Source organism: Salvelinus sp. IW2-2015, unplaced genomic scaffold, assembly GCF_002910315.2.
Source record: "Salvelinus sp. IW2-2015 unplaced genomic scaffold, ASM291031v2 Un_scaffold679, whole genome shotgun sequence".
Taxonomy (NCBI): domain Eukaryota; kingdom Metazoa; phylum Chordata; class Actinopteri; order Salmoniformes; family Salmonidae; genus Salvelinus; species Salvelinus sp. IW2-2015.
This window is the reverse complement of record NW_019942593.1, coordinates 1-10,528: the sequence shown is the minus strand read 5'-3', so window position 1 is coordinate 10,528 and position 10,528 is coordinate 1. Positions and strand designations below refer to the sequence as shown.

Genomic DNA, 10,528 nt, shown 5'->3' with positions numbered 1-10,528 from the left:
CTGAAAAGTAACCGCTATAATTGCTAAACCGCCCCATCGCTCCAAAAAAAGAAGGGAGGGAGAATAAGAGATAAAAAGAGAGAGAAAACCCTAATGGCTTAAAGTAGTCTCAGTGTCATCACATCGCAATGCAGGGAGGAGAGGAGGGAGGAGAGGAGAAAGAGGAGGGAGGAGAGGAGAAAGAGCTAGCCATAGTAAAAACATAAGGATGATTATGCTCAGAGTTTAGTCAAACAAATGCATAAACTGAGGCTGCATGTTTTGTTTAGCTACAATAAGGCAATAAACTATATACATATGCACACACTCATGCACAAACGCACACATACACACACACTGCCTCAGTGTGTGTCCATTAGGGCCTTGCCTGGCCTACAGCTGCTATATGTAAATGGTTAGCAAGGCTACACTAATCTGAACAAGACTACAAACCTCCCGGAGCCTTATCACTCAGAAAACAAAACAAAAGAGACACACACACACACACACACACGCACACACACTCACACACACAGAGAGAGAAGCATTTAAAGTGTTGTTCAGCCCCCTGAGTCAGTGAGGTCTTTTGTTTAAAGGGGGGACTCAAACAAAGGCGGCCTTCTCCCCCACTTTAATGTACAGGGGGGAGAGGAGAGGGGGACTGAGGGAGGGAGGGGAGGATGACAGACACAACTCAGAAATAATTACCTCCATAAGATCCCATCTCCTTTTCTTTTTCTGAGAGACGGAAGGAAGATTAAAAAAACGGAAGACAAAAAGTGTCTGATGGTTGGAGAAAGTTAATTTCTTTTCTGCTTGTCTGATGGATGGAGACGGCTTGTTTCGTTCTGCTTTTGTGGATTTGTTGTGAGAGAACACAGTCTTTCTTATTTCTCTTTGTCTTCCATGAGATGGATGGAAAAAAAACGGTTTTTCGTTCTGCTTGGTCTCTGATTGGGATGGAGACGGTATGTTTCGTCTGCTGTCTGATGGATGGGAACGTTGTTTCGTTCCTGCTTGGTCTGTGGATTGAGAACGTTTGCATTCTGATGATGTGAGACTGTTTTGTTTCTGCTTGTTCTGATGGATGGAGGAACAGATTTTCGTTCTGCTGGTCTGATGTTGAAGAACGGTTTGTTTCTTTCTGCTTGTGTGTTGTTGGAGAACAGTCTTTTCGTTCTCTCTGCTTGGTCTGATTGTTGAAGAACGGTTGTTTCGTTTCTGCTTGGTCTGATGAGGAGACCGGTTGTTTCGTTCTGCTTGGTCTGATGAATGAGAGAACGGTTGTTTCTTTCTGCTTTTGTGTGATTGTTGGAGAACGGGTTGTTTCTTTTGCTTGGTCTGATTGTTTGAAGAACGGTTGTTTCGTTTTGCTTGTCTGATGAATGGGAGAACGGTTGTTTCTTTTCTGTTTTGTGTGATTGTTGAGACGGTTGTGTTTCTTTTCTGCTTGGTCTGGTTTGCCCCCTCTTGGGTTGTGCCGTGGCGGATATCTTTGTGGGCTATACTCGGCTTGTGTCAGGAATGGTAGTAGTTGGTGGTTGAAGATATCGCTCTAGTGGTGTGGGGGCTGTGCTTTGGCAAAGTGGAGTGGGAGGTCATATCCTGCCTGTTTGGAACCTGTCCGGGGGTATCATCGGAGTGGGGCCACAGTGTCTCCTGACCCTCCTGTTCAGCTTCAGTAATCTATGCTGCAGTAGTTTAATGTGTCGGAGGGCTAGGGTCAGTCTGTTATATCTGGAGTATTTCTCCTGTCCTGTGTGAATTTAAGTTTGCTCTCTCTAATTCTCTCTTCTTTCTTTTCTTTCTTTCTTTCTTTCTCCTTCTCGCGAGGACCTGAGCCTAGGACCATGCCTCAGGACTACCTGGCATGATGACTCCTCTTGTTGTCCCAGTCCCACCTGGTCCGTGCGCTGCTGCCAGTTTCAACTGTTCTGCCTGCAGCTATGGAACCCTGACTGTTCACCGGACGTGCTCCCTGTCCCAGACTGCTGTTTTTCAACTCTCTAGAGACAGCAGGAGCGGTAGAGATACTCTCAATGATCGGCTATGAGAAAGCCAACTGACATTATCCTGAGGTTCTGACTTGTTGCACCCTCGACAACTACTGTGATTATTATTATTTGACCATGCTAGTCATTTATGAAATTTGAAATCCTTGGCCATGTTCTATTATAATCTCCACCCGGCCAGCCAGAAGAGGACTGGCCACCTCATAGCCTGGTTCTTCTCTAGGTTTCTTCCTAGGTTTTGGCCTTTCTAGGGAGTTTGTCCCTAGCCACCGTGCTTCTAACACCCTGCATTGCTTGCTGTTGGGGTTTTAGGCTGGTTTCTGTACAGCACTTGATATATCATGCTGATGTAAGAAGGGCTATATAATACATTATTTGATTTGATGGATGGAGAACGTTCTTTTTCTTTCTGGTCCATAGGGCTGGTTCATAGGGCTGTCCATAGGGCTGGTTATAGGCTGGTGCATAGGGCTGGTTCATAGGGCTGTGGTTCATAGGGCTGGTCCATAGGGCTGGTTTCATAGTGGCTGGTCCATAGGCTGGTTCATAGGGCTGGTCCATAGGGCTCTGGTGTAGGGCGTCATAGGGCTGGTGTTCAGTAGGGCTGGGTTTATAGGGCTGGTCCATAGGGCTGGTTCATAGGGCCTGGTCCATAGGCTGGTCATAGGGGCTGGATTCATAGGGCTGGTTCATAGGGCTGTGTCCATAGGCTGGCTAGGGTGGTTCATAGGGCTGGTCCATAGGGCTGGTCCATAGGGCTGGTTCAATAGGGCTGGTCCATAGGGCTGGTCATAGGGCTGGTTCATAGGCTGGTCCATAGGTGAGTCCAGATCGTTCAAGGGCTGGTCCATAGGATTGTAGGGTAAGTGCTGGTTTCATAGCGTGCTCGGTGGCTGATGACGAGCGCTGAGGCTTCATAGGGCTTTACCATAGGTGCTGGTTCATAGGGCTTGGTCCATAGGGCTGGTCATAGGGCTGGTGCATAGGGCTGGTTCATAGGGCTGCGTCCATAGGGCTGGTTCATAGGGCGCTTCATAGGGCTGGTCTAGGCTGGTCATAGGCTGTTCATAGGGCTGGTCATAGGGCTGGTTCATAGGGCTGGTCCATAGGGCTGGTTCATACGGGCTGGTTCATAGGGCTGGTCCATAGGGCTGGTTCATAGGCTGGTTCATAGGGCTGGTCCATAGGACTGGTTCATAGGGCTGGTTCATAGGGCTGGTTCATAGGGCTTGGTCCATAGGGCTGGTTCATAGGGCTGGTTCATAGGGCTGGTCCATAGGGCTGGTTCATAGGGCTGGTCATAGGGCTGGTTCATAGGGCTGGTCATAGGGCTGGTTCATAGGGCTGGTTAATAGGCTGTTCCATAGGGCTGGTCGCATAGGGCTGGTCATAGGGCCCCCTGGTTCTAGAGGCTGGGTCCCCATAGGGCTGGTCATAGGGCTGGTCCATTAGCGGCTAGGGCTTCATAGGGCTAGGCTGCTCATAGGACTGGTTCATCAGGGGCTGGTCCATAGGGCTGGTCCATAGGGCTGGTCATAGGGCTGGTCCATAGGGCTGGTTCATAGGGCTGGTCTAGGGCTGGTCCATAGGGCTGGTCCATAGGGCTGGTTCATAGGGCTGGTCATAGGCTGGTCCATAGGGTCTGGTCCATAGGGCTGGTCCATAGGGCTGGTTCATAGGGCTGGTCCATAGGGCTGGTTCATAGGGCTGGTCCATAGGGCTGGCGTGTCAATAGGGCTGGTCATAGGGCTGGTTCATTCAGGGCTGGTCCATAGGGCTGGTCATAGGCTGGTTAATAGGGCTGTTCCATAGGGCTGGTCCATAGGGCTGGTCCATAGGGCTGGTTCATAGGGCTGGTCCATTAGGCTGGTTTCAATAGGGGTCCTGGGCGGTCCATAGGGCTGGTCCATAGGGCTGGTTCATAGGCTGGTTCATAGGGCTGGTCCATAGGGCTGGTCCATAGGGCTGGTCATAGGGACTGGTTCATAGGGCTGGTTATGGGGTTCCATAGGGCTGGTCCATAGGGCTGGTCCCATAGGGCTGGCATACTGGTCCATAGGCTGGTTCATAGGGCTGGTCCATAGGGCTGGTCCATAGGCTGGTGGCTGGTCATAGGCTGGTTCATAGGGCTGGTCTGGTTCCATAGGCTGGTCCATAGGCTGGTCATAGGGGCTTGTTCTATAGGGCTGGTCCATAGGTGCTGTTCCATAGGCTGGGTCCATAGGGCTGGTTCATAGGCGGTCCATAGGGCTGGTCCATAGGGCTGGTCCATAGGGCTGGTTCATAGGGCTGGTCCATAGGGCTGGTTCATAGGGAGAATAACAGACTAATGGAGCAGCACTACACAGACAGAAACACTCTCAGAAGCAACTACTGCACATTCAATCCTTTTCTCTTCAGATTCTTCGTCTCTTATCGTTTAACACTACATTTCATGTTTTTTTCCTTCAATAACATAACAGTGTGTCTGTCACTGTTTCCAACACAAACATTATCTATCAGCCATTAGTTTCATCTTAAAACTGAGGATGATGGAAAAACGTGACTGAGAACCAGTCCATTTGTACCGCATGTACTTGAATGTGCATCTATGTTAATGTTCTCATAGCAGCTCTATTCACCATCTAACTCTGTTATACAAACACGGGGGGAAAACAAGAATCTAATTTGGACTAACAACTTTTGTCCGAAGTTCAAAGCCAGACAACAAAATGGCTGAACTCTCTGTGCCATGTTGTGGAGGAATTCATTCTCCCTGTCTGGGATCTGAACTGGCATTCTCTATCAAGTCAATTTCCTTCAACTCTGCTGATTCTCCATAGAGTAGGAGGATTCATAAACACATAAACACACATGAAGGACGTGCACACACACACTCTGTCGCGCACACACATGGGTACAAAACATGGGCGGTGAGTGTTTTTGTTTCACATTTTTATGGGGAAACCATTTTAACAAGCTCAAGTGTGTGTAAAAAGCTGCGTTGGCCGGCTCTTAGATTACATTGATTTACAAATGGGGGAACTCCACTTAAAACTCATGTTTAACCACATCACACTCACATGCTCACTCACACGCTCACAAACACGCACACACACTTAGCTCTATGGTGTTTACCTAGAGTAAATGATGAGACAACTGGGGAATGACATGGGGAGTTACCGTCACCTAGGGAAACCTGGCAGAGAGAGATTCTCAGACACACCCACACGAAGCGAGACATGTTGATTGCTACACTGCTAACTTACTGAGAAGTCACAGGGAAAGGGGTGGGAGAGAGTGAGATAAATACTATTTTCTCGTTTACAGTGACTCTAGTCCACCTTTCCTAGCCCCACATACAGATAGAACAACTCCTAATAATTAGACAATAWAACCAGCATCAAACCTATATCATGAAATCCACTCACAGGTATAGTCCTGAGCAATAGCAAGCTGTTATTCCCAGTGTGCCAGAGTTCTGCTTTAACAGAAAGACACCTCTCAGCACTTCAGTAAATATGGTTCATAGCAACCAGTAGCTAACCAATAGAAACTGTACAGCAGCAGAAAACAAATGCTAAACACACATGTACATAAGCATCCACATGAACTTAGTCTGTTCCCGTTAGGCAATTATACAATCAAATCTGCTCCATTGCAAAGAAAGTTCAGATATTCTGGAATAAATATCCACACTTCTCTCCAACTGTCTCCTTTACACTGTAAAAGGAAACAGGTAAATATGTTTTACTAGGGACTTGGTGAAATAATACTACTGTTCCCAAAGAAATGATGCAGTATGGGAAAAAGCAGGGCATCCAAGAACGTGCCCAGCAGGGTCAACTCAAACCCTACACTTCCTCCTCATTGGAAATGCACTATGTGGCATACAACTGGGGGTATATAATCGCACCCCCCCCCCAAAAAAACAAAAAAAACAAAAAAAACAGTGGAACATTTGAAAAAAATATTTGCATAGTTAGTTGTGGAGGAGACCGAAATGGACAGGAGCAAACACTGAATGGAGAAAAAAAGTGAGTGTGTGTGAGTGAGTGTATGTGAGTGTGTGTGTGTGAGACAGAATACACTTTTAGGGAGAATAGGGGTGGGTGTGTGTTAAAAGGCACAGTAATGATTTATCTATCCTGGCTTGTCTTGTGGACCCAAATCCCAAACCTCTCTGAATCACCTGAGCCCCCCCCTTCTAATTAAAACCAAACATATAGATGGCCTACTTCTCTCTCAATATGGCAGCTCTCTCTTCTTTTCTCCATACGGTCAAGGCTGTGTGTGTGTGTGTGTGTGTGTGTGTGTGTGTGTGGTGTGTGTGTGGTGTGTGTGTGTGTGTGTGCTGTGTGTGTGTGTGTGTGTGTGTGTTGGTGGTGTGTGTGTGTGTGTGTGTGTATGCTGTGTGTGTGTGTGTGTGTTTGTGGTGTGTGTGTGGTGGGGTTGTTTGTGAGGTGGAGAGAGGCTGCTTCAACTGTGTGTTACAGTACTTGGACATCATCTGGTTTGCCGGGTCCATATACATAAACAAGGAACTTTGGGGAGCACAGAGATTATGTCTAACACAGCACACACCACACTTCTAAGAAGTGCACCTGGAAGGCCATTCAAAACGTGTTGCCGTCCCTATCGCGCCCGACAGGTCAAGCAAAGCAAAACAAGTTAGCACTCATTTCATTGTGCCGGATTAGCATAGGAATGATTATATAATAACTATGACGTGTCTTCTGGTTTAAATTACAGCCCCCCCCCTCTACAGACGCAGGTACCCCCGACTACAGAAAGAGACACATTCATCTTTTTTTTGTCTCTCAAAATGTTTTACAGTTCTGCTACACTTATTAGTGGTGGCAGACCACTGGGCTTTTAAAAATGGCCAATTGCTTTGGTCATGAGAAAGGACATAAGGCTCACTCCAGGGAAAGCCGCGTGTGTGTGTGTGGTGTGGTGGCTGTGTGTGTGTGTGTGTGTGCTTGTGTGTGTGTGTGTGTGTGTGTGTCGTGTGTGTGTGTGTGTGTGTGTGGGTGTGTGTGTGTGGTGTGTGTGGTGTGGTTTGGTTGTCGTGGTGGTTGGTCGGATCTCCAAAGGCAGAAGTTTTCAACTAAGTCTGTGGATGCCTGGGATGTCCCGCCACAGGGGACGGCAGAAGCTGTGTTGTGTGTTGGTGAATAGTCCGTAGCCACATAATGGGAACAAAGCGTGCTTCATTTTAGGAGAGATGATTAGGTGGACTGCACTGCCTGACTCAAAGACGTGACTCATGAGTACAGAGGGTGAGCAGGGATGAGAGAGGGAGCGAGGGTTCGGAGCAGAGGGAGGGAAGGAATGGAGAGAAAGAAAGGGGGAGAGGATGGAGGGAGAAGAAGAGGGAGGGATGTAGGGAGGGAGAGAAAAGAGGGTGGGACGGAGGAATGGAGGGAAAGAGGGTGGACGTGAGGGAGGGATTGATGCAAATAGGTAGTTAATAGTTCAACCAAACTAGCATACTGGTACTATCTGCATCGTGACCCAATTTTTGGCTAACTCTTTTTGACTCATAACTTACACTGCTGCTACTGTTCTTAAATTTTATCTCGTTGCCTGGTCACTTTATCCTATCCCTACCTATATGTATTATTCACTCTGCATTAACCCGTTCGTACCCTACAAAATTGAATCTTCGGTGACTGTGGTAGCTCGCTTGTATCATAGCTCATTGTTAGTGTTATCTCATTGTTGGATGAAGGGAGGAGGGAGATGGATGGATGGAGGGATATGGATGGATGGAGTGGAGGGTATGTATTGATGTGGTGGTAAAGGGTTTTTGGGAGAGAGGGAGGGATGGAGGAAGAGATGTTTGGTTGTGGTAGCAGGAAGGCAATGGCGTGGGTAAAGAAAACAAGGACTTAGACTAGTATGCTGTCGGGTCCAAGTCGATGTTTCAAATCAAAATCAAGAAACCATCTAACAACGACTAAACCATATACCTTTGTGTTGAGGGCAGTCTTTGACGTGGTAGAGTTGGTGTAGATTCAGGGCCGGTCCTCCCTCTCCCTCCCAGTCCCTGCCTGGTGGAGCTGTTAGTTTCCTCAGACCCTCGTTCTGCTGGTGGCGCGGGGCGAGCGTGTGCACCAGGTTCAGACAGCCTTGGTGGAGTAGTCACACAGGGTCACAGTTAGTACACAACACTGCTCACCGCGCACGCACTTCTCCTTGCTTCTGCAGAGTGCTGTAGGAGAGAGTAGAGAGATTGTTAACATTTTGTAGTGAGAAGTTGGCTTTTTGATTGATGGTCAAGGACAAACGGGCTAGTATAGGCAAACTTGCCTATACCTGAAGCCACGTCATCTGGGACTCACTATTAATCTTAGTAGGACAAAAACAGTAGTAGCCAATGTTTTAAACAAATGTAGGAAGGAGAAAATCAACCCAAAGGAATATTTCTGAGCGGACAGGAAAACAAATCAGTGATGCTTAGAAGAAATGAAAGGATGGTAATAACTAATCGGAAGCAAAAGCACCGATGGGTACTGACAGAGGAGAGGAGGATCAAAATGAGGAGAGGAAGAGACTCAAGTGAGGAGAGAAAGTGAGGAGAGACAAAATGAGGAGAGGAGAGACAAAATGAGGAAGGATGACAAGTGAAGAGAGAGAACAATGTGAGGAGAGGAGAGTACAAAGTGAGGAGAGAGACGTGAGGAGGAAGGAAGAAGACAAAGGCAAGAGGAGATGACAGGAGAGAGAGAGAACAAAATGAGGAGAGGAGAAGACAAAGTGAGGAGAGGAGAGACAAAGTGTGGAGAGGAAGAACAATGTGAAAATGAGGAGAGGAGAGAGCAACAGTGTGAGGAGAGGAGAGACAAAGTGAGGAGAGGAGCAGATCATAAGTGTGGAGAGGATGAGAGCAAAGTGTAGAGGAAGAGACAAAGTGAGGAGAGGAGAGACAAAGTGAGGAAAGAGACGGAGAGGAGCAAAGTGAGGAGAGGGAGACAAAGTGGGAAGGAAGACACAACGCAGTGAGAAGAGTAGGAGAGAAACAAAATTGAGGAAGAGAGACAAAAGAGGAAGAGGACAAAGTGGAGGAGAAGGAATGAACAAAATGAAGGAGAGGAGAGACAGAAATGGTGGAGAGGAGAGACAAAGTGTGAAGAGGAGAGAAGTAGAGAGGAGCAAAAATGAGGAGAGGAAGACAAAGTGAGGAGAGGAGAGACAAAGTGTGGACGAGGAGGAGACACAGTGTGAGGTAGAGGAGAGACAAAGTGAGGAGAGGAGAGACAATGTGAAGGAGAAGGAGAGACAAAGTGAGGAGAGGAGAGACAAAGTGAGGAGAGAGAGACAATGTGTGGAGGGACGAGACGGAATACGTGAGGAAGAGGAGAGACAGAAGTGAGGAAGAGGAAGAGACCAAAGAGGAGAGGGAGACAATGTGAGGAGAAGGAGAGACAAAGTGAGGGAGAGGAGAGACAAAGTGAGGAGAGGAGAGACAAAGTGAGGAGCAGGAGAGACAAAATGGAGGAGAGGAGAGACAATGGGAGTGGAGAGACAGTGAGAGAGAGACAAGTGAGAGGACAGTGAGGAGAGGAGAGACACAAGAGGAGGAGAGAGAAGAGAGCAAAGTGAGGAGAGGAGAGACAAAATGCAGGAAGGAGAGACAAAGTGGGAGAGGAGGACAAGTGAGGAGAGAGAGACAAAATGGAAAAAAAGAAAGAAGGGAGAGACAAAGTGAGAGTAGAGAGAAAGAGGAGAGGACAATGTTAGGAGAGAGGAGACCAAAGTGAGGAGAGGAAGAAAATGTGAGGGAGGAGAGACAATAGTGAGGGAGAGAAAGAGGAAAGGGGTAGGAGAGCAAATGTGTGAGAGAGGACATGAGGAAGAGAACAAAGTGGAGGAGAGGAGAGACAAAGGGCAGGAGAAAGGAGAAGACAAAGTGAGGAGAGGAGGCAGGAGGTGGGAGAGGAGGACAACCAGGAGAGGGAGAGACAAAGTGAGGAGAGGAGAGACCAAAGTGGTGGAGAGGACGAAGACAAATTGTGAGGAGAGGAGAGACAAAATGAGGAGAGGAGAGACAAAGGTGTGGAGAGGAGAGACAACAAGTGAGGAAGAGGAGAGACAAAATGAGGAGAGGGAGAGACAATGTGAGGAGAGGAGAGAACAAATGAGGAGAGGAGAGACTAAAAATGGAGGAGAGGAGAGACAAGTGAGGAGAGGAGAGACAAAATTTTGTTTTTGCAAAGGTGTCTTCACAAGTCATGTTTAAACCTATTATTTTCAGTACAACCGGACAAACAGTAAGTGTTAGGATTCAAAGTTGTGTGGAAGAGGTTGTGGAGGGTGTGTGTGGAGTGGTGTGTGTGTACCTAGGCTGAGGCTTCCTAAATTATCTTCAAAACAATAATACCATAAAACTGTAGAACAATTGATAACAGAAAGTCATTACGACTGAAGAGTGTGTAGAGGGCTGAGCTGTGTTTTGTGGTGTGAAAGAAAGCATGTTGTCCAGCTCTAGTCGTCATTATTATTGTAGGCAAGCTTGAATTTTTGAAACGACAACTCTCTCCCTCGGCTATCCA

At 47.4% G+C, this 10,528-nt stretch overlaps 1 protein-coding gene across 1 annotated transcript in view; it reads right to left on the bottom strand.

The window, feature by feature from the left end:
• LOC139023979 (zinc finger homeobox protein 4-like) overlaps positions 1–8,104 on the bottom strand; it is a gene marked incomplete at both ends in the record, with an annotated part of 64,141 nt that extends 56,037 nt beyond the window's left edge. The window contains one exon of the mRNA XM_070438290.1: positions 7,946–8,104. Coding sequence (XP_070294391.1) covers positions 7,946–8,104 — 159 coding nt within the window. The remainder of the gene's footprint in view (positions 1–7,945) is intronic.
• Positions 8,105–10,528: the final 2,424 nt, after the last annotated feature.